Genomic DNA, 23960 nt, shown 5'->3' with positions numbered 1-23960 from the left:
TGATTCCGGATGCATTTCACGATATGTGGCACGTCACAAAGGAAGTGGAGGAATGTTCCCTCTGGAAGGCAGGGATGTTCAATCTTGCACTGTGGGTGCTCCACCTTTCCGCTGATGCCGAGGTGTGTCCACATCGATTTGTTATTTCCGGCACCATCGCTTATCACTGCCAGTACGCGAGCACCATGTTCATGCAATTGTAGCACTGAGCTCATTACCACCTTTGCCAAGACCCATCCTGGCGCTGCACCCTTAGCTGCAAAAGTTGCTATGGGTTGGACCCATGACGCAAACATTGGGTTGAACATAACAACCAGTGCATGGTCTGCCAGCTGGTCTGTGCCAACTTTAGTAATATCCCCGTAATCTACAAAGCCATCAAATTTGTAGGACGACCTGTTAAACTCGGTTCCTTCCCTGAGTTTCACTTCATCGATGATTAGACAACCATATGTGTAATGTTCTGGCTTGCCAGCCATATGCAGTTTTATGCTACCAAGGGCAAATTTGTTTAAGCCGTAGCCACATGGAAGACCTTTCAGTAGCTGTACAAGGCGGTTGGCACTTGGCAGGGGCAAAATCCTCATGTCAGATAGAGTTCTGTAACACTTTGGGCTTGTCAGACTCAGAAGCAGACAGATCATAAGCCAGTCTGTACTGTACCGGTGCCCACGTGGCGACTTGGCCGCTTGTTGCATAACGGCTGTCTGTATGACCATCTTTTGTGCTTCTGGCAGGTCCTGTGTCACTTCACCTAGACTTGTTGAAAACGCTTTCTTCAGTTTTTCACTGAGTTCGCTAATTTCTTTCTTCATTTTCTCCCGAGCTGCAGCGGCACGAATGAGCCTCTTCCTCAAAACAGGTGCTGCAAGGCACACCTTTTTCTTGGGTTTCAGCCCACTTCTTCTTTTGAGGTCCTTCGTCATTTTCGCACACTTTATACAGACTCCTTTTTCTGCCTCAGTAAGAACTCTGCACTGCTTGTGGTATACAGTTTCTCCCCTGCTAGAGGTACAACCATGACAGGCTTGCATAGTTTGGACAACCTGCACAATTGCCTCTACGTCTGCTAACGAAGTGATTGCCAAATCCATGGGCAGCGTCGGCACCAGTTTTCCGCGGGCAGATACAACATAACTCACGTCTTCGCGAACTACGACACTCTTGAGTGTCGTAGTTCCTCCTGCCGTGTAAAAAACAATCTGTGATCGGCGTCCATTTTCATCTTCAAGAGCTGCCGATCTCCACTGACGAGGTGACCTCAAAGAAGCACTCTTCTCCACCAGCTCATTAACATGCAAGCAGCTGTCTTGCACGGGCTCTGGTTGCTCTCGCTCGATATCGATATCTTCTGCAGCGTCGCTCTGCGTTGCCACTGCGTCTCTTGAAACGGTTGCTCTATTTTTCGGAGATTTTCGCCGTTTCCGATTCGAGAAGTACAGCGGGAGGTTAGGAAATATGGTAGGAATTGCATCACTGCTTAGAGACTATACACCGCGCTCGATTTCAATCACTTCTGCGTTGATTACATGCTTATATGACTTCAGAATATCCCCCTTCTTGGAAGTGGGCGTCGCACACTTTGCATGTTTTCCCCAACACCTTGTCTGCACGGGGTATCGCTCTCGACCATTTTGCAAGGAGATTTGGATTGGTTGGCGGAGAAAAGAAGTGCCTTTTCTCCGTGTTGCGCCGGTACCCGCTGGTACATCCCGGCACGAAACACGTTGGCATTTGGTTGACAGTCCTAGCACACTCTAAAGACCATAAATGACGCGCACCACCTACCCTCTGACATCGAAAAAATCCAAAACTTGGCGCTCGAGAACATTCGGCAGCCCACGCTACTTGCAGGTTGGGTCCACACCATGAGCGTCCTCACCCGACCACACACCGAAAGCTGCTGAAGCGTAGTGCACAAACACTCAACTCATAACGAAAGGATCACTTGATAACAAAAGAACGCGACGCAAATGAGCACGACAAACGGAGCCTCACGACAAATGGAGCCTCAGAAACGCTGCACCGCGGCGTGGCTAGCTAGCGTCGAGCGTGGCGCAAACTTGGACTGCAGCGCCATCTCAGTGGCCGGGCGCAAAACGCGGCCGCTTCGGGAGGAGAAGTTTCGAAACTAAAAAAGCTTTATAAACGGTGAGCAGCGGTGCGTGTAGATGAGGCGATACGCGGGGGTGCCGTCGCTCAGTTCAACCTCCCGGTTGGGAAAGTCGCGCCAGTCCGACCCAGCGACCTTGGGGATGGCGGCGATACTAGCCTGGGACAACGGCGTCATCTTTTTGTAGCAGTCGTAGTCGATCGGGCATATCCGCTGGTGACAACGGACGAAGTCTGACGGACCTCTGTCAAACTTTGCCTCAGGATCACTGAGGTCGGCAATCGCATCCCTTAAGGTGGTCCTCTGGTACGGCGCCGCAGAGGTCAAGTTCAGAGGACTGCTGTAGGCGCGACCGTCCACGGCAAATGATAGGTGGCACTCGGGCACTTCGAAAGTGTGAGTCGGCAAAGGAAAAGCTGGCAGTTTTGCTCGGCCGCGCTTGGCCCCAAAGATGACGAGGCGCCGGTGTCTCTGCGGCATACCGTAGCAGCCATCCTGCAGCATGCTGCAAGAAGTTTGATAACCAAGGTCCAGAAGGCACTTGAGAGCCAAGCCAAGGCCGTCGCCGTTATGGTGCCGGACGGAGCACCTCTCGGCAACGAGGACGACATACGAAGGGTCAAAGAAGGCACAGAATCCGAGGAAAGTCACTAGTTGAGAATTCCTGAGCCCTTGTTTGTCACAACCCTGCAAAAATCGGCAGCTCTTGTGAGATTTGAAGGACGGGCTCCCATCTTCTTTCTCGATGTCTCCGAGAATGTTATTTCGTTACTATTCTTACTTTTATACCTTGCACTGCAGCCAAATCAAGCTATCTCATCCCCGCAGGGAGGCGTCTGCAGCATGCAGACGTTGGTGAGTGGCGACACCACGGGGTTAACCCGAGCATCCGCAGGGACATCCCCGCAGGGGGATGATGGTGAACAATGCGTCACCACGGACCCGAGCATCCGCGCTTAGCCGTGCGTGGCATCGCCGTGTCCGGGGAAAAGGGGATCCTGGTGGTTGAGCCGATGCCGAGCGTTTGGACCCTTAAGGCCCCTCGGCGGAGGCAACACACCACTTTGGCCCCAGCTTCCTGTAGACGGCACCTCCGGCCTGACCCGACCGGGGGAAATCGGCAGTCGCCTTTTCCTATCCTCCCCTCTATCTTTCCACTTTCCTATCTCTTTCTTACAACTCTCCTGTCTCCTCCTCTTTTCTTCGTTTTTTCCTGGCGGCGAGGGTTAACCGTGTGTGACCAACTACCCTGAGTTGAGTCATATTAGGTTATAGTTAAGGTGTACAGCTGGCGTGGGCAGGACTTGCCTTCAAGTTGCGTCCCCTTGTTGGACTCCATGGTGGGTGGCTGCCACCATGACCGAAAAACCAAATTTTTTTATGGCTCCCCCCCTTTCAAAACTAGATCGCTCTCTCAAAAGAGTGCGGAACGAAGCATCAGACTTTTTTATGAAAAAGAAACAAACTTTCACAAAGTATCACGTAATACACAGCAACTGTGAAGAAAAACAAGCACGAAATATATCCCCATTTCTTGTCACTAAATGCTTAACAGATACCTTAGGGCCTGGCTACAAGGTATCCAAAATGTCCAGCGGCGACCTACTCCTCGAACTCCGTGAGAGCATCCAATGCTCGAAACTCTCAAACATTGCTTCCATAGGGGACATCTCTGTCTCCGTGACTCCCCACCGATCTCTTAACACAGTTAAAGGCGTTATCTCAGAGGCTGACTTCATCCATCTAACAGAAACCGAAATGCTTGAAGGACTTTCTGATCAAAATGTAATTGACGTGCACAGAATCAAAATCCGCAAAGACAACAAAGAAATAGACACCAAACACATGGTCCTCACATTTAACACCAGCAGTTTGCCCGAAACGATCGATGTTGGATACCTGAAAATCACCGTCAGACACTACATCCCGAATCCCCGCCGCTGTTTCAACTGTCAGAAGTTTGGCCACGGCTCACAGAGTTGCCGCGGCCGCAAAACCTGCGCGAAATGCGCTTCGAAGGACCACCCTTCTGAGGAATGCGACGCAGCCCTACGCTGCGCGAATTGTGAAGGAGATCACGCTGCATACTCCAGGGCGTGTCCGTCCTGGAAAAAGGAGAAAGAAATCATCACCATTAAGACTAAAGAAAACATTTCATTCAAAGAAGCGAGGAGGCGTTTTGCGCTTACCAATTCATTCTCCTTCACAGCAAAACCAAACTTCGCTGATGTGGTGCGCGGGGGCGTAGCACCACACAGCGCTCTGGCACCTGCCGCGGCCACTCCCACCGCGCCTGTGGCAGTGCCATCCACGCCCCAGGCTGAGACAGCGAAAGCTGCTCTGCCAACTACAAGCCAGGGAGTGCCGGCCCACAAGTCAGCATCCCGCAGGACTTCCCCCCGTCGGGGGAGGCCTGACAACCACACACCCGCGGCTTCTTCGCGGTCGTCCAGCACCTCTTCCGAGGTGATGGACCAAACTCCCAGCCCGCCTGCTCTACAGCGGCGGAACAGTGCCCCAGAACATAAGTAAACCTCTCGTTGCTCCTACCCCAAAACATAAACATGGCTTTTCTAGTTCAGTGGAACTGTAGAGGAATATTGAGAAATTACGACGACATAAAAAACATTTTAGGGTCAATGTCACCCGTAGCCTTATGTCTCCAGGAAACCAATCTAGGTCCACAACATATGAACATCCTGAAGCATTATAAAACTTTTAGACGCGATCGTGAGCAGGCAAATAGACTCTCTGGAGGCGTCGCGATTATCGTACAAAGCGGCATTCCTGCTCGAGAAATAAACCTCAGAACAAAACTTGAAGCCGTTGCGGTCAGTGTCGTCAGCCATAAAACAATTTCTCTCTGTTCTGTATATATTCCTCCACATTCTACATTAACAGTCCACGATTTACAAGAACTTATCAATGAACTTCCAGAACCGTATCTAGTAGTTGGGGACTTTAACGCTCACTCCCCTTTTTGGGGAAGCGAGCACTGTGACTCTAGGGGTCAAATAATCGAAGATTTTATCCTCACAAACAATGTATGTCTTTTAAATAAAGGAAAAGCCACCTACTGCTCCCCTGCCTCGGGGAAAATGACCTTTTTAGATTTGTCTTTTAGCTCACCTTCTGTTTTTAATGATTTTAAATGGGATGTCATTGACAACCCATATGGCAGTGACCACCTCCCTATACTAATCACTTTAACTTCCTCACCAGAAATAATCCCAACAAAACCGCGGCGCTGGAAACTTCACCTCGCCGACTGGTCACTTTTTAGAGCAAAGGCAACTTTAGAAGATATAGTTTTAGGAAATCTTACCGTTGACCAGATAAACGAAAAGTTCACTAATTGTATCATAACTGCCGCACTCACAGCTATTCCTCAGTCGTCAGGAGTAGCGCGACAAAACCATAAAGTATGGTGGACAAAAGACTGTAAGGAGGCTAAAAAACAACAAAATAGAGCTTGGGGTAAATTCCGTAGGTATCCGACCTATGAGAATCTCTTGAATTTTCAAAAAGCTAAAGCTCGGTACGTCCGTCGCAGTGCCGAGAAAGCTTCATGGCAGAATTATGTTTCATCTATCAACAGTCAGATCCCATCTAAAAAAATGTGGGAGCAGGTTCAAAAATTAAATGGAACCTTTTCACCATTCACAATTCCTTTTTTAACAACACCCGGCACACAAACAAGCATAGAGGAACAGGCAGACATATTAGGGGAACATTTCGCTGCAGTTTCAAGTTCATCTCACTATACACAGTCTTTTTTAAAATACAAAAACACAGCCGAAAAACAGAGGCTCCCAACAAGTGGAGGCGCAAATGAAAAATACAATAGTCTAATTACCCTCCAAGAAATCAACAAAGTACTGTCTGCCGGAAAAAAAACTGCTCCAGGACCCGACGAAATACATTATGAAATGCTTGCACATCTTTCCAAGCCAGCCGTGGACGCACTTTTAAGATTCTTTAACACAATTTTCATATCTGGGAAAATACCGGAAGCCTGGAAGAAAGCTATTATTGTACCGCTTCTTAAGCCTAGTAAACCCCCAACTTCTCCTAGCAGTTATAGACCCATAGCCCTGACCAGTTGCCTTGCCAAATCCTTGGAAAGTGTCCTAAATATAAGACTAGCCTTTGTTCTTCAATCTGGTGAACTTCTTGATATCCATCAGTGTGGATTTAAAAAGGGATGCTGCACTACAGACCACCTTGTCCGCCTTGAAAATACTGTCAGAGAAGCTTTTATACACAAGCAACACTGTCTTAGCGTCTTTTTTGATTTAGAAAAGGCATATGATACTACCTGGAGGTTCGGGATTCTCCAGGACTTAGCTGAGCTTGGCATCCGTGGCAGAATACTGAACTCCATTAAAGACTTTTTATCTAACCGTTCATTTAAGGTCCGTCTAGGCTCAACCCTTTCGAGGGATTTTATTCAGGAAAATGGAGTGCCTCAAGGATGTATTTTAAGCACAACTCTTTTTATTGTAAAAATGAATTCTCTTAGCAAAATAATACCAAGGTCCATAACATATTCAGTCTATGTTGACGATCTTCAGATAGCGTGCACATCTTCCAATATATCTACATGTGAAAGACAAGTACAACTTACAATCAACAAACTGGCAACATGGGCAGAAAAGAATGGTTTCCAGTTCTCACCACAGAAAACAGTAGCCTTACTTTTTTCACTCAAACGAGGCTTGCACACAGATCCCACATTACACCTAAACCAAACCACACTGCCTTTAAAAAGGAACACAAATTTCTAGGCATCACCTTCGATAAAAAGCTTACTTTCCTGCCTCACATAAACGCACTAAAGAAGAAAGCGTCGCTATCACTGAACATACTTAAAGTCCTTTCACGCAAACACTGGGGTTCTGATCGGGTATGCCTTTTACAGATTTATTGCTCTGTAGTACGTTCCGTTTTAGATTATGGCAGCATAGTGTATGGATCAGCAAGGCCGTCGTACTTGAAGCGACTGGACTCTGTGCACAATATGGGTTTGCGTCTTTCAACTGGTGCTTACAGGACATCACCCATAAAAAGCCTTTACGTAGAAACCAATGAACCACCACTTGCAGACAGACGAACAATGCTCTCATGCTCATACATCTTAAAGATCCGTTCCCAGCCTAAACACATCTGTTACCCACTCGTTACAAAGTGTTCATCTCGAACACTATTTACCAACAAACCTCTAGCAATCAGACCACTCCTTCTCCGCTTTGAAGAGAAATGCCAAGAACTAGACATAATGAACATATTACCAAATATTGCCCGCAAACCTGATCCACTCCCGCCTTGGTACTGCCTACCATCTGTGTGCGACTTCACATTAACACAATTTCAGAAAAAACATACACCACATGAACAGATATTACAAGAATATTTAGCACTCAAGGAAAAATACGGAGAATACGAAGCATTTTATACCGATGGATCAAAATCGGCGCACTACGTGGGAAGTGCTGTAGTTCAGAATAATTGGGAAAAAATAGTACGGCTACCTGAGTGTGCATCCATTTTCACCGCCGAGGGTTACGCAGTCTTGGTGGCTATAGAAAAAATAATAAATGAGAACATTCAGAGCAGTATCATTTACACTGATTCTCTGAGCATACTAACCTCACTTCACCATAGAAATGCAGTGACACCACTAATTGGTAATATCATACACAACATAACGAGCGCCACAATACAGGGACAAGACATAAAATTTTGCTGAGTTCCCAGCCACATTGGAATCACTGGCAATGAGAAGGCGGATGAATGTGCTGCGAAAGCTCGCAACAAAGAAATAAAGAAAGTGAACATCCCCTACAATGACTGTATGAAGTTGGTACAGTGCAAGCTAAGAAATAAATGGCAGTCGCAATGGAATATTGAACGAAATAATAAGCTCCACTTAGTAAAACCATTTATAGAAGAATGGAAGTCATGCTCCCACCAAGAACGTTTCATCGAAGTTATTTTATGCCGTCTCCGTATTGGACACACACATCTCACACACAACTTCCTACTTACAAAATAAGACAAACCTGTTTGTGAAAAGTGCGGAGATGAACTAACAGTAAACCACATGTTATTCTCATGTACAGAACTTGAATCACTAAGAAAAAAAACATTTTACTACCTTTTACAAAGAACACATTCCTTTTCATCCAGCATTGATTTTAGGCAAAGATGCACTTGTCAGTATACCGTGTGTTTTTAGCTTTTTAAGGGAAGCCAGTATTCTTCATCAACTCTAATCTACTCACCCTGTGCTTCACTACATACAATTATACACCTCAGCCACTTTCTCAATCACGAGAAGGAGGCTGAGGTCTTTATCTGAGCTGTTGGGAGCCTCGAAATCCTTGCCGAGCCAAGGATGTCTGCGGAGGTAACCCAACCTTTAAAGGTTTCTGCTATCAGGCATTTTTTTTTAATTCTTGTCTTTCATCAGCTACTTAGTAAAAATAACTTTTAGGCCCTTTACACCACCGTTTTTATCCACTTCGTTTTCAAACTCTGCTCAAGCATATTTTTCCATACCTTGTTCTTGGCGCATGATAGCCTTAGCTGCTTATGCGCCAATAAACCCAACACACAACAACAACAGCATCATCACTCAAGAGACATGCATATCCAAGGAATTATTTAACTTGCCTGAACATATTTGTGCTTCATCATATGATTCCGGATGCATTTCACGATATGTGGCACGTCACAAAGGAAGTGGAGGAATGTTCCCTCTGGAAGGCAGGGATGTTCAATCTTGCACTGTGGGTGCTCCACCTTTCCGCTGATGCCGAGGTGTGTCCACATCGATTTGTTATTTCCGGCACCATCGCTTATCACTGCCAGTACGCGAGCACCATGTTCATGCAATTGTAGCACTGAGCTCATTACCACCTTTGCCAAGACCCATCCTGGCGCTGCACCCTTAGCTGCAAAAGTTGCTATGGGTTGGACCCATGACGCAAACATTGGGTTGAACATAACAACCAGTGCATGGTCTGCCAGCTGGTCTGTGCCAACTTTAGTAATATCCCCGTAATCTACAAAGCCATCAAATTTGTAGGACGACCTGTTAAACTCGGTTCCTTCCCTGAGTTTCACTTCATCGATGATTAGACAACCATATGTGTAATGTTCTGGCTTGCCAGCCATATGCAGTTTTATGCTACCAAGGGCAAATTTGTTTAAGCCGTAGCCACATGGAAGACCTTTCAGTAGCTGTACAAGGCGGTTGGCACTTGGCAGGGGCAAAATCCTCATGTCAGATAGAGTTCTGTAACACTTTGGGCTTGTCAGACTCAGAAGCAGACAGATCATAAGCCAGTCTGTACTGTACCGGTGCCCACGTGGCGACTTGGCCGCTTGTTGCATAACGGCTGTCTGTATGACCATCTTTTGTGCTTCTGGCAGGTCCTGTGTCACTTCACCTAGACTTGTTGAAAACGCTTTCTTCAGTTTTTCACTGAGTTCGCTAATTTCTTTCTTCATTTTCTCCCGAGCTGCAGCGGCACGAATGAGCCTCTTCCTCAAAACAGGTGCTGCAAGGCACACCTTTTTCTTGGGTTTCAGCCCACTTCTTCTTTTGAGGTCCTTCGTCATTTTCGCACACTTTATACAGACTCCTTTTTCTGCCTCAGTAAGAACTCTGCACTGCTTGTGGTATACAGTTTCTCCCCTGCTAGAGGTACAACCATGACAGGCTTGCATAGTTTGGACAACCTGCACAATTGCCTCTACGTCTGCTAACGAAGTGATTGCCAAATCCATGGGCAGCGTCGGCACCAGTTTTCCGCGGGCAGATACAACATAACTCACGTCTTCGCGAACTACGACACTCTTGAGTGTCGTAGTTCCTCCTGCCGTGTAAAAAACAATCTGTGATCGGCGTCCATTTTCATCTTCAAGAGCTGCCGATCTCCACTGACGAGGTGACCTCAAAGAAGCACTCTTCTCCACCAGCTCATTAACATGCAAGCAGCTGTCTTGCACGGGCTCTGGTTGCTCTTGCTCGATATCTTCTGCAGCGTCGCTCTGCGTTGCCACTGCGTCTCTTGAAACGGTTGCTCTATTTTTCGGAGATTTTCGCCGTTTACGATTCGAGAAGTACAGCGGGAGATTAGGAAATATGGTAGGAATTGCATCACTCCTTAGAGACCATACACCGCGCTCGATTTCAATCACTTCTGCGTTGATTACATGCTTATATGACTTCAGAATATCCCCTTCTTGGAAGTGGGCGTCGCACACTTTGCATGTTTTCCCCAACACCTTGTCTGCACGGGGTATCGCTCTCGACCATTTTGCAAGGAGATTTGGATTGGTTGGCGGAGAAAAGAAGTGCCTTTTCTCCATGTTGCGCCGGTACCCGCTGGTACATCCCAGCACGAAACATGTTGGCATTTGGTTGACAGTCCTAGCACACTCTAAAGACCATAAATGACGCGCACCACCTACCCTCTGACATCGAAAAAATCCAAAACTTGGCGCTCGAGAACATTCGGCAGCCCACGCTACTTGCAGGTTGGGTCCACACCATGAGCGTCCTCACCCGACCACACACCGAAAGCTGCTGAAGCGTAGTGCACAAACACTCAACTCATAACGAAAGGATCACTTGATAACAAAAGAACGCGACGCAAATGAGCACGACAAACGGAGCCTCAGAAACGTTGCTGCACCGCGGCGTGGCTAGCTAGCGTCGAGCGTGGCGCAAACTTGGACTGCAGCGCCATCTCAGTGGCCGGGCGCAAAACGCGGCCGCTTCGGGAGGAGAAGTTTCGAAACTAGAAAGCTTTATAAACGGTGAGCAGCGGTGCGTGTAGATGAGCCGATACGCGGGGGTGCCGTCGCTCAGCTCAACCTCCCGGTTGGGAAGGTCGCGCCAGTCCGACCCAGCGACCTTGGGGATGGCGGCGATACTAGCCTGGGACAACGGCGTCATCTTTTTGTAGCAGTCGTAGTCGATCGGGCATATCCGCTGGTGACAACGAATGAAGTCTGACGGACCTCTGTCAAACTTTGCCTCAGGATCACTGAGGTCGGCAATCGCATCCCTTAAGGTGGTCCTCTGGTACGGCGCCGCAGAGGTCAAGTTCAGAGGACTGCTGTAGGCGCGACCGTCCACGGCAAATGATAGGTGGCACTCGGGCACTTCGAAAGTGTGAGTCGGCAAAGGAAAAGCTGGCAGTTTTGCTCGGCCGCGCTTGGCCCCAAAGATGACGAGGCGCCGGTGTCTCTGCGGCATACCGTAGCAGCCATCCTGCAGCATGCTGCAAGAAGTTTGATAACCAAGGTCCAGAAGGCACTTGAGAGCCAAGCCAAGGCCGTCGCCGTTATGGTGCCGGACGGAGCACCTCTCGGCAACGAGGACGACGTACGAAGGGTCAAGGAAGGCACAGAATCCGAGAAAAGTCACTAGTTGAGAATTCCTGAGCCCCTGTTTGTCACAACCCTGCAAAAATCGGCAGCTCTTGTGAGATTCGAAGGACGGGCTCCCATCTTCTTTCTCGATGTCTCCGAGAATGTCGGTCATCCCGCCAGCGTGGAGCTGCTTGAGCACTTTTGACGGACAGGCGTGAGACGTCGGCACATCGGGGAAGTTCTTGCTTCAAGTGGTGAAATGGTGCTCGTTGTCGCTGACTGCGAGCACGGGGCTTGCTAAGCAAGCTTTGGCTAGACCGAAGGACGGACCCCCGCAGCCACCGTATACGTCGACACTGTTGAGGGTTCTGTGCGGCTTCTCCACTTCGGAAACGAGGCGGGCGCCAATCTTCTGCTCCTCGGTAGATGGCTCTGAAAAGACACCACCTGCACTGGCGCACATGGCGCGCACTCCAGGTCGTGCCGTATTTGGAAGACAGTAAAATAAATTATTAGCTTGAAGACAAAAGAGAACATATCCTACCCATAATCTAGGAAGCGATTCATCTTCGAAGAGACGGGAACTTTTTCTGAAGCGGTGAAGCCGGAACCGCAACCGTATTCAGTTTCAGTTGGCCCACAAGTGGAGCTGCTGGACCTGGTGCGACATCAATGCCCCAACCCCGTCAACAGTCCTTTCTAGGGAAGATCATGGGATTTTCGCCGGAGGCCTTTCTTTGCCGCCATCGGCAATCGCCTCATCGCTGATGGGCGGCCAGAACACCAACACCCAGCTAGACCTGCCCTTCCAACCTTACAAAGGAGCCAAAGACTGCTCCAATAGATTCTGCTTCTAGAGCGGAGCCTGATGCAGCTGCTGCACCAGAAAAGTATCGCGCGAAGGCCACGAGCCATCGCAACACCAAATTAACGGCCAGCTCCTCTGTGGAGGATATAGAGGTCTCGGTAACCGTACCAGCATCTTTGCCGCCGAAGGACCGCCGCCTTTCTGGCGGCCGTTGTGGTGGCGGCATAGGAAAACCTCGTATCACAACTCCTGGTAAGAACGTTGCATAGTCCGTAAGGCATAGTTTATAAGTACGAATTGTGTTCCTCTTCATATTGTCACGTTATAGTGACGGCCGTCCAGCGGTCAGGAAGACACCAACAAGTCTTGTAAACGAAGCTCTTTATTTGGGCTGACTTGCGCCCTCAAAATAACTGAATCACTCGGTGGCGGCGTAAGCAACAAACGTGCTCGTCGGTCGTCGATCTACGAATGCCCGCCGCTCGCGGCATCGCTCAATTTAAAGGCGGCAAGGAAACTTCCAGATAACAGGACAAGATCATCTACAGTAATCTAGAAAAACCTAGATGCAGCCTTTCATGGCTGCGATCAATCGGGATTAGACTGGTCGCTTCTCGCGTCACGAACAAAAGTGATAAAACCCTTTCCTGCAGCCTTGAGCGCGAACGAACAGACACTACAATGATACGTGGCAATAGTTATAATATAATTATTTCCAGGATGCAAAGCATAATGGGTAGGAATTGGCAACCTTTGCTTAATTGCTAAAGTTTCTCTGCTCTTAATAAACTGGGGAAAAAAAATGTCCATATTGGTGGTGGTGCTTTCTGCTTGTTGCAACTAGCCAAGCTATTGTATCATACAGAAATTATGCATTATGATTGTAGGTACTCGCATGGGCTGTTGACGGGTAGTCACACAATTGTCTTAGCTATTCGATTCTGCAAAACTAAATGAAATTATAATTGATGTTTGCGCCTAATAGCTTGTGCACCTGTGGTGTTTCTTTTCAGCGAAAGCAGCTGGTCCGCCTGGGGGGCAAGGGCCTGAGGGAGGTGGGATCGAACATAATGACCGCCATCATGGTGGTGGCTGTACAGAGGGTGTACAGCCTCCATGGCCGCAAGTTGGAAGCGATCATTTATTGCCTTGAAGCTATGCAAGGTGGCAACAGGTATATTTTTGCAGTAGCTTTTAATTGAATTTTAAAGGATGAGTGGAAGAAAATATACCATGTTCTCCTGCACTTTGTTTTCTTTTCTTCTTTTCATTTGATACTTTACCACTTTTCTTTTTCATTACAGGTGAATATTTTGTCACTGTTTTTATGGGGGTAATCATCTGCAGTTTTCATGCATGTGCATCTGAAGATATATGAGTCAGCAGATGCCTTTCAAAGAAAGCCCTCCCACCAGTCACATCCATCTCTTGTCATGGATCGTAGTCGTGCCTTGTATCTGCCAGCCATTTGTGCTCCTATATGTTAGTAGTGCAAAGTGGTCGACCGTGATGTTGCAGCAGCTTTATACAGTTGGTTAGAAGAGCTTTCAGGTGGATTTTCTCCTCAAGTTGTACTTGGATACTGTAGTCCTTTCATTTTGGCACGCACTTTGAGTAATAACATGTACTTGTGGCCTTCTCTGTTTTCTCTGTTGCTGAAATAATCTATATTTCTGTGAACGAGCAAACTTTTTCTGCTGGCCTAAAATGAACGCTTATCTTATGCAGATGCCATCTGTGAGAAGACGGGGGTGGATGTGGTGGAAGCGCAGGGGTTTATTAGGAAGTGGTTGCCAGGTTCGGTGGACCGTGGCGGCGGACGCAAAAGGCGTTTTGCCGAAGCGTTTCTGCCAGGTACCGCTGCCGGCCTGGCAACCACTGCGAGCCCCTGGGCTTCAGCCCCCAGCAAAGTGCCCTCCCTTCCCCAAGCGGCCCCCACCTCCCCGAATTCCTCCTCCCGCGCGGCCCTTGCTCCCTCCCAAGGTCCCGCCTCCTGCGCGGCCCTCGCTGCCTCGCAGGACTCGTGCAACCGCGCGTCCCCAGCACTATGAACGTCTTTTTGAGGCGGAAAAAAAGGCCGCTATAAAAGTGGTTCCTAAGTTGACTGAGCACCATGTCAAGCCACAGAAGCTCCAGACCATGAACGTTCGTCTGGCGACTCAGGTAAAGTTGGCCATTCACTCATTGTAAACATTGTAAGCAGTTGGTGCCATAAAACTGCATGCTTATACATTACATCTGTGCTTGTCAGCGTCCAGGCATTTTCAAAACTAATTTGCCGTCATGTTTTTCCAAGCTTTACAAATTTCTTTTACTCTTTTTCGCTTGCAGCTCTTCAGCCGAAGTGTGTCGATTGGCCTGAAGGTCTACAGACAAATGATGGTACCTGGCTTCGCCGACAGTTTTGGAACGGAACAGTTCACGATGCTACTAAATGACCTCTTTGACATTCTGAACTCGAAGGTTCCTGCAGCTGGAATACGAAAGGGATCTCCCCCGTGCTGGTCTGAACACCCCGTGCTGGTCTCCGGTGTGTTCAACCGCCTGGATGCATCTTTATGGCACCCCGACGGCTTCTGCCGTGACTTTGGCCACATGCAGACTGACCTGATTGACTGCCGCACAGGCCGGATTCTTCGAGACCAGCCGATGCGGGTATTTTGGGAAGGCTTTGAAAGCTTGCACAAACGCATGAAGGACAGAGATAGAGAGTACATGATACTCAAGTTGAAGGACTGGCCACCCAGCGATGACTTCAGTGATGTGGTCCCAAGCAGGTTTGCTGATCTCATGAAAGCTCTGCATGTTCAGCAGTGGTTGCAGGTGCACATAATGCTCAGAGAATTTATGCAAAGAAATGCACTTCATGAGCTGAAAAGTCCTTGAGTGAGATTTTTATTACGGTGTTCTAGATGTGCTGCAGAAGACACACATATAAAGAGAAATTCTGTTCACTGTAGCTGTACTACTAGTGCACACTTTAAAGGTGTATATATTTAGCACGTGCATGAGTTGCTTACTAATTGTTTTCGTACCTGCACTCGGGAGCAAATTTATCCTTGTCAACCAAAACTTCCGCACCAATACCATACCGGCATAGCAAAAGAAGCAATTAATTACTTTTTACTCAATCAGATGTGACACACGTCAGTAGTGTAAAATGACGCACAGATCAGTCGCAAAAGATCAGCTAGGATGAAATGCGCCGTTGTGATCCGATGCCAGCACCAGGAGCGTACGACGAACAGAGACCCCGCCGACGCTACGTTGTTCAAGCGCTTAGTAAAAGAAAGGTATCTAAAAAAACCGCGCAGCTCACCGCTACACTCCTACACCTCCCTCCCCGCAAACACGCACCTAGACACAGAGCGGCGCACAGGTGCGGTGAACCTTTTCCGACGCCAGGCCGAGAAAGACGACATTGCGCGCCGTTTATAACGCAGCGCACCGTCCGCCTCCGGCTACCGTACACAGGCCGTGTGGCCTTCGAAACGCAGCTCAGCAACGTCGAGAGCGGCTTCACGTTTCGGTGCTGTTTGGTGAGGTGCAAAAGTTCGCTGATCAAAACATTCAACGCTTCTTCGCGTGTCGAAGCGCGGTTCCGGAGTGCCACCTTTTCGCGAGATTCATTTCAATGCATCGATCGCTCCGCGTAGCGACACCAAGTTTGACGAACAAAATATCAAATGAGCGGTTATTCGCCGCATTTAAAAACAATCCTAGATGCGTGCGTAACGTCACGACGCGAGGCATGTAGACTTTAACACGCAAGGCCGAACACACCGTGCCGAAAGCCTGTCCACCGCCACCGAGAAACACTCTGGGCCCTAGCAACAACGACGCCATACGCCGTTGCTAGTGGCCCGAGTTTTTTTTAGCAACAACGACAACGTTGCTAGGGGCCTGACTTTTTAAGCCTAAATTTTGACGTCACTTCCGCCACATTCTCGCCAATGCATTGGGAATACGAAGGGCCTCTCCTGAGTTTTCCTTCCTCCATGTCTCCATGGATCAGAAAAGGTGTTGATCACTAACTGACTAGGTCTAGGAGGTCCTTTACCGAATACCACAGTATTCAGACATTTGAACTGAACCCTTACTGCGACAGCTGCTAAAGAGTGTTCAGGCTTAACCCCTTGACAATTACACAGGAGTTCGCAACAATGCCAACACCACCCCCCGCCGGTGCCAATTGTCTAAAGATTTTTCACTGTGTTGTTTAACAGTGTTCCTTGAACACAAACTAAGTGTGATCGGTGCTCCTCTTATAATATGGACATATCATCATAGTGATGTCTCATGCCACGACAGGTCCACTGCATCAATGAAACGGCCACATTTATGCATGACAGTGTGGTTGCAGGATAAATATGAAGAGGAACACAATTCGTACTTATAAAAAAACTATGCCTTACGGACTATGCAACGTTGTTACCAGGAGTTGTGATACGGGGTTTTCCTTTGCCGCCACCACAACGGCCGCCAGAAAGGCGGCGGTCCTTCGGCGGCAAAGATGCAGGTACGGTTACCGAGACCTCTATATCCTCCACAGAGGAGCTGGCCGTTAATTCGGCGTTGCGATGGCTCGTGGCCTTCGCGCGATACTTTTCTGGTGCAGCAGCTGCATCAGACTCCGCTCTAGAAGTAGAATCTATTGGAGCAGTCTTTGGCTCTTTTGTAAGGTTGGGAGGGCAGGTCTAGCTGGGTGTTGGTGTTCTGGCCGCCCATCAGCGATGAGGCGATTGCCGATGGTGCCAAAGAAAGGCCTCCGGCGAAGATCACATGATCTTTCCTAGAAAGGACTGTCGACGGGGTTGGGGCATTGATGTCGCACCAGGTCCAGCAGCTCCACCTGTGGGCCAACTGAAACTGAATACGGTTGCGGTTCCGGCTTCACCGCTTCAGAAAAAGTGCCCCTCTCTTCGAAGATGAATCGCTTCTTAGATTATGGGTAGGATATGTTCTCTTTTGTCTTCAAGTTAATAATTTATTATACTGTCTTCCAAATACGGCACGACCTGGAGTGCGCGCCATGTGCGCCAGTGCAGGCGGTGTCTTTTCAGAGCCATCTACCGAGGAGCAGAAGATTGGCGCCCGCCTCGTTTCCGAAGTGGAGAAGCCGCACAGAACCCTCAACAGTGTCGACGTATACGGTGGCTGCGGGGGTCCGTCCTTCGGTCCAGCCAAAGCTTGCTTAGCAAGCCCCGTGCTCGCAGTCAGCGACAACGAGCACCATTTGACCACTTTAAGGAAGAACTTCCCCGATGTGCCGACGTCTCACGCCTGTCCGTCAAAAGTGCTCAAGCAGCTCCACGCTGGCGGGATGACCGACATTCTAGGAGACATCGAGAAAGAAGATGGGAGCCCGTCCTTCGAATCTCACAAGAGCTGCCGATTTTTGCAGGGTTGTGACAAACAGGGGCTCAGGAATTCTCAACTAGTGACTTTTCTCGGATTCTGTGCCTTATTTGACCCTTCGTACGTCGTCCTCGTTGCCGAGAGGTGCTCCGTCCGGCACCATAACGGCGACGGCCTTGCCTTGGCTCTCAAGTGCCTTCTGGACCTTGGTTATCAAACTTCTTGCAGCATGCTGCAGGATGGCTGCTACGGTATGCCGCAGAGACACCGGCGCCTCGTCATCTTTGGGGCCAAGCGCGGCCGAGCAAAACTGCCAGCTTTTCCTTTGCCGACTCGCACTTTCGAAGTGCCCGAGTGCCACCTATCATTTGCCGTGGACGGTCGCGCCTACAGCAGTCCTCTGAACTTGACCTCTGCGGCGCCGTACCAGAGGACCACCTTAAGGGATGCGATTGCCGACCTCAGTGATCCTGAGGCAAAGTTTGACAGAGGTCCGCAGACTTCATCCGTTGTCACCAGCGGATATGCCAGATCGACTACGACTGCTACAAAAAGATGACGCCGTTGTCCCAGGCTAGTATCGCCGCCATCCCCAAGGTCGCTGGGTCGGACTGGCGCGACCTTCCCAACCGGGAGGTTGAGCTGAGCGACGGCACCCCCGCGTATCGCCTCATCTACACGCACCGCTGCTCACCGTTTATAAAGCTTTTTTAGTTTCGAAACTTCTCCTCCCGAAGCGGCCGCGTTTTGCGCCCGGCCACTGAGATGGCGCTGCAGTCGAAGTTTGCGCCACGCTCGACTCTAGCTAGCCACGCCGCGGTGCAGCAACGTTTCTGAGGCTCCGTTTGTCGTGCTCATTTGCGTCGCGTTCTTTTGTTATCAAGTGATCCTTTCGTTATGAGTTGAGTGTTTGTGCACTACGCTTCAGCAGCTTTCGGTGTGGTCGGGTGAGGACGCTCATGGTGCGGAACCAACCTGCAAGTAGCGTGGGCTGCCGAATGTTCTCGAGCGCCAAGTTTTGGATTTTTTCGCTGTCAGAGGGTAGGTGCTGCGCGTCATTTATGGTTTTTAGAGTGTGCTAGGACTGTCAACCAAATGCCAACGTGTTTCGTGCCGGGATGTACCAGCGGGTACCGGCGCAACACGGAGAAAAGGCACTTCTTTTCTCCGCCAACCAATCCAAATGTCCTTGCAAAATGGTCGAGAGCGATACCCCGTGGAGACAAGGTGTTGGGGAAAACATGCAAAGTGTGCGACGCCCATTTCCAAGAAGGGGATATTCTGAAGTCATATAAGCATGTCATCAACGCAGAAGTGATTGAAATCGAGCGCGGTGTATGGTCTCTAAGGAGTGATGCAATTCCTACCATATTTCCTAATCTCCCGCTGTACTTCTCGAATCGTAAACGGCGAAAATCTCCGAAAAAGAGAGCAACCGTCTCAAGAGACGCAGTGGCAACGCAGAGCGACGCTGCAGAAGATATCGATATCGAGCGAGAGCAACCAGAGCCCGTGCAAGACAGCTGCTTGCATGTTAATGAGCTGGTGGAGAAGAGTGCTTTGAGGTTACCTCGTCAGTGGAGATCGGCAGCTCTTGAAGATGAAAATGGGCGCCGATCACAGATTGCTTTTTACACGGCAGGATTGGAGGCAGATGTATATACAGTACTCAAGAGTGTCGTATTTCGCGAAGACATGAGTTATGTGTTATCTGCCCGCGGAAAACTGGTGCCGACGCTGCCCATGGATTTGGCAATCACTTCGTTAGCAGACGTAGAGGCAATTGTGCAGGTTGTACAAACTATGCAAGCCTGTCATGGTTGCACCTCTAGCAGGGGAGGAACTGTATACTACAAGCAGTGCAGAGTTCTTACTGAGGCAGAAAAAGGAGTCTGTATAAAGTGTGCGAAAATGACGACGGACCTCAAAAGAAGAAGTGGGCTGAACCCCAAGAAAAAGGTGTGCCTTGCAGCACCTGTTTTGAGGAAGAGGCTCATTCGTGCCGCTGCAGCTCGGGAGAAAATGAAGAAAGAAATTAGCGAACTCAGTGAAAAACTGAAGAAAGCGTTTTCAACAAGTCTAGGTGAAGTGACACAGGACCTGCCAGCAGCACAAAAGATGGTCATACAGACAGCCGTCATGCAACAAGCGGCCAAGTCGCCACGTGGGCACGGGTACAGTACAGACTGGCTTATGATCTGTCTGCTTCTGAGGCTGACAAGCCCAAAGTGTTACAGAACTCTATCTGACATGAAGATTTTGGCCCTGCCAAGTGCCAACCGCCTTGTACAGCTACTGAAAGGTCTTCCATGTGGCTACGGCTTAAACAAATTTGCCCTTGGTAGCATAAAACTGCATATGGCTGGCAAGCCAGAACATTACACATATGGTTGTCTAATCATCGATGAAGTGAAACTCAGGGAAGGAACCGAGTTTAACAGGTCGTCCTACAAATTTGATGGCTTTGTAGATTACGGGGATATTACTAAAGTTGGCACAGACCAGCTGGCAGACCATGCACTGGTTGTTATGTTCAACCGAATGTTTGCGTCATGGGTCCAACCCATAGCAACTTTTGCAGCTAAGGGTGCAGCGCCAGGATGGGTCTTGGCAAAGGTGGTAATGAGCTCAGTGCTACAATTGCATGAACATGGTGCTCGCATACTGGCAGTGATAAAGCGATGGTGCCGGAAATAACAAATCGATGTGGACACACCTCGGCATCAGTGGAAAGGTGGAGCACCCACAGTGCAAGATTGAACATCCCTGCCTTCCAGAGGGAACATTCCTCCACTTCATTTGTGACGTGCCACATATCGTGAAATGCATCCGGAATCATATGATGAAGCACGAATATGGTCAGGGAAGTTAAATAATTCCTTGGATATGCATGTCTCTTGAGTGATGACGCTGTGTAACAGAGACTTGTTCACCTATGTTTAATTACTGCACATAACGAAATGGTGTACAATAATTTGTGGCAGGTAGGTGAATACCAAGCAAATTTCCAGCACTATGAACGTCTTTTTGAGGCGGAAAAAAAGGCCGCTATAAAAGTGGTTCCTAAGTTGACTGAGCACCATGTCAAGCCACAGAAGCTCCAGACCATGAACGTTCGTCTGGCGACTCAGGTAAAGTTGGCCATTCACTCATTGTAAACATTCTAAGCAGTTGGTGCCATAAAACTGCATGCTTATACATTACATCTGTGCTTGTCAGCGTCCAGGCATTTTCAAAACTAATTTGCCGTCATGTTTTTCCAAGCTTTACAAATTTCTTTTACTCTTTTTCGCTTGCAGCTCTTCAGCCGAAGTGTGTCGATTGGCCTGAAGGTCTACAGACAAATGATGGTACCTGGCTTCGCCAACAGTTTTGGAACGGAACAGTTCACGATGCTACTAAATGACCTCTTTGACATTCTGAACTCGAAGGTTCCTGCAGCTGGAATACGAAAGGGATCTCCCCCGTGCTGGTCTGAGCACCCCGTGCTGGTCTCCGGTGTGTTCAACCGCCTCGATGCATCTTTATGGCACCCCGACGGCTTCTGCCGTGACTTTGGCCACATGCAGACTGACCTGATTGACTGCCGCACAGGCCGGATTCTTCGAGACCAGCCGATGCGGGTATTTTGGGAAGGCTTTGAAAGCTTGCACAAACGCATGAAGGACAGAGATGGAGAGTACATGATACTCAAGTTGAAGGACTGGCCACCCAGCGATGACTTCAGTGATGTGCTCCCAAGCAGGTTTGCTGATCTCATGAAAGCTCTGCATGTTCAGCAGTGGTTGCAGGTGCACATAATGCTCAGAGATTTTATGCAAAGAAATTCACTTCATGAGCTGAAAAGTCCTTGAGTGAGATTTTTATTACGGTGTTCTAGATGTGCTGCAGAAGACACACATATAAAGAGAAATTCTGTTCACTGTAGCTGTACTACTAGTGCACACTTTAAAGGTGTATATATTTAGCACGTGCATGAGTTGCTTACTAATTGTTTTCGTACCTGCACTCGGGAGCAAATTTATCCTTGTCAACCGAAACTTCCGCACCAATACCATACCGGCATAGCAAAAGAAGCAATTAATTACTTTTTACTCAATCAGATGTGACACTGTGAGGGTCTGTGAGAGATTGCAGGTCTTATTTTAAATAAACACAAAAGTACAAACAATAAACGAGGCGGATTTTATCAAAAAGGAAACCAATTTCAATATGAGCGAGAAAAAAAAGGAAAGGAACAAGAGAACAACGCAACAACACACGGGAAAAACACACGGGGAAACAGAACAAGGTGCTTACGAAAAATGCAGAAAAAAGAGTCAAAGAGGAAAGTCACACTACTTGTCTTATTCGAGCAACGAGCGGAGAGGACTGGCTGGGTGTCGGGTAGTCAAGGAGTCTCTTGGCGTTCCAACGTCGATGCAACGCTACCGCAGCGTCAGCGTTCGTGGGCTCCCGGCACGGTTTCCAGGTCTGGTATCCCGGAAAAGTCACGTAGGCGCCAGAAGCGGCCTATGTAGAGCAGCTGACGGATGGACGGAGAAGAGTAGCGCCTGGGCCTGGTGGTTGAGGCTCTCGACGATGGATGTCCAGGTCAGGTGGCCCGGACGTCTGCGGCTAAGGCCCAAGCCCGGAACTCGGGGAGCCAGCAGAACTCGTCCACGTCCGTCGCCCACCGCGCTCTTCTCTTCTCTGCCACGTAATCCTGTTCGACCTGTCCCGGCGTACTCCTCAGCACGCGCTCCTCGTGCTTTGTCTTCTCCTCACGAATGCCGCTCGGTGGCGCTATCTCCTTACAGAAGGCCCCCTCTTCGGAAGTTTTCTCCAAGGGAAAGAACTCGACTTCAGGAGAGCGACACCAGACGCGTTCGACGATCGCAACACAGAACACCGCACCACAGCGCGCACACTACACACCACACACAATACGACGGTCGTCAATGTTCGAAGCGTTCACAGACGTTCGCACACACAGCACAGAGAGCACATGGAAAGTCAACGTAAAGCATCCATAGAGGGCGAAGAAACACGGAAAGCATAAAAAGTAGATAGCCGACACTCAAAAACAAACATGAACAAACAAAAACAATTCCAACAAGAACAGCTGTGGGCTACATTCTTCAGTATTCCATTGTTCACATCAAACCACTTCACCGTCGCGAGAACTTTTCCGGCTAGTACTTCCGTTTTCCTTTGTGAAACCGTTTTCTCCAAACCGACCTCGGTTTCCACCATGATTTTACATGTTCCCGTCCTATGATGTTATTCACTCTGTTCTCCCTTGCCTTCGACACAGTCTGCTGACACATGTCACACGATCTGACATAACTCTTAATGTCAGCCTGTACACCGGGCCAGTAAAACTCACTGAGCACCCTAGCTATTGTTTGCCGTATTCCATGATGGCCGGATAATGCACTCTTATGTGCCAACTTAAGAACTTGCGTGCGTAAGCACTTCGGTACCACCGCTTGCTCAACGACTTGGCCGGGACACACTTGGTACGTCCGGAAAAGAACACCGTCATCTGTATCAAAAGAGTGGGCGGTCTGTCCCTTGCCACGAAATATTTGCCCCAACTTCCTGCGACACACCTCTAAGGTCGGGTCTTCTTCCTGTTTGAGGCGAAACTCCCGCCGTGACAAGTGGAGTGTGTTCAGAGTGGGGCTTTTACTACTCTCTGAAACCTTTTCTGTCACCATAAGGGAAGGAACATCGACCGCACCCGTCATTGCAAGGGAAACTGCCTGATCAGTGAGAACTGGCGGGTCAACCGGGAATGGAGGTTTAGCCCCGGGAACATTGCCTATTATAATGTCGTATAAGGGTGTAGACAAGCAGCGCGCGATGGCCTTACCCGAGAAGTATGGAGAAGAAATCACCACCTCCGCTTCCGGAACTTCTACACGGGTCCCATTGGCCAAGAATAATGTAGCCTTTTTCCCTGTGGCGGTACAAGAGACTCACGCACAACGATACCGGTGCTGCCCGTATCCCGTAATACCGAACCAGGCTGGCCGAACACCTCACCGTGCCCCACGGGCATAGCAGTTTCCACCGGGTTGGAAGGACAGACCATCTCTCCCAACTGGCCCTCTACGCGCGTTACCTCTGCAGGGTTATCGGGATGTGAATATCGAGGTGTCATGCAACAGGAGGACTCCTCACGGTCTCCTGGCCTCTTAGCTTTGCACGACTGGGCATCATGTCCTACCTCGCGGCACCAGGTGCAATACGATTGCTTCGGCTTCGTCCGACAATCCGCCGCCTTGTGCCCAGTCTTCTCGCAAAGAA

General features: G+C 49.0%; 5 protein-coding genes and 1 pseudogene across 5 annotated transcripts; 3 read left to right on the top strand and 3 right to left on the bottom strand.

Annotated features, from left to right (window-relative positions):
• Window positions 1-2131: 2131 nt before the first annotated feature.
• On the bottom strand, window positions 2132-2593 carry LOC149356604 (DNA (cytosine-5)-methyltransferase 1-like). Its single transcript, XM_089576385.1, has one exon. The coding sequence runs from the start codon at window positions 2591-2593 to the stop codon at window positions 2132-2134; it is 462 nt and encodes a 153-aa protein (XP_089432511.1).
• Window positions 2594-8779: 6186 nt separating this feature from the next.
• On the bottom strand, window positions 8780-10540 carry LOC149356603 (uncharacterized). The gene has a single exon (XM_089577803.1). The coding sequence runs from the start codon at window positions 10538-10540 to the stop codon at window positions 8780-8782; it is 1761 nt and encodes a 586-aa protein (XP_089433929.1).
• Window positions 10541-10832: 292 nt separating this feature from the next.
• LOC149356602 (DNA (cytosine-5)-methyltransferase 1-like) lies at window positions 10833-11672 on the bottom strand. Its single transcript, XM_089576384.1, has one exon. The coding sequence runs from the start codon at window positions 11670-11672 to the stop codon at window positions 10833-10835; it is 840 nt and encodes a 279-aa protein (XP_089432510.1).
• A 1652-nt stretch (window positions 11673-13324) lies between these two features.
• On the top strand, window positions 13325-14368 carry LOC149356601 (uncharacterized). Its single transcript, XM_089577802.1, has 2 exons — window positions 13325-13482; window positions 14037-14368. The coding sequence occupies exons 1-2, from the start codon at window positions 13425-13427 to the stop codon at window positions 14357-14359; spliced, it is 381 nt and encodes a 126-aa protein (XP_089433928.1). The 5' UTR covers window positions 13325-13424; the 3' UTR covers window positions 14360-14368.
• Window positions 14369-17340: 2972 nt separating this feature from the next.
• On the top strand, window positions 17341-18225 carry LOC149356600 (DNA (cytosine-5)-methyltransferase 1-like). The gene has a single exon (XM_089576383.1). It carries the CDS (start codon window positions 17341-17343, stop codon window positions 18223-18225), a length of 885 nt encoding a protein of 294 aa, XP_089432509.1.
• Window positions 18226-18761: 536 nt separating this feature from the next.
• LOC149356599 (uncharacterized) lies at window positions 18762-20538 on the top strand (annotated as a pseudogene).
• The last annotated feature ends 3422 nt before the right edge of the window (window positions 20539-23960 follow it).

This window comes from Amblyomma mixtum, chromosome 3, assembly GCF_055824585.1.
Source record: "Amblyomma mixtum isolate Tamu chromosome 3, ASM5582458v1, whole genome shotgun sequence".
In the NCBI taxonomy this organism is placed as follows: domain Eukaryota; kingdom Metazoa; phylum Arthropoda; class Arachnida; order Ixodida; family Ixodidae; genus Amblyomma; species Amblyomma mixtum.
This window is presented reverse-complemented; position numbering and strand designations above follow the sequence as displayed.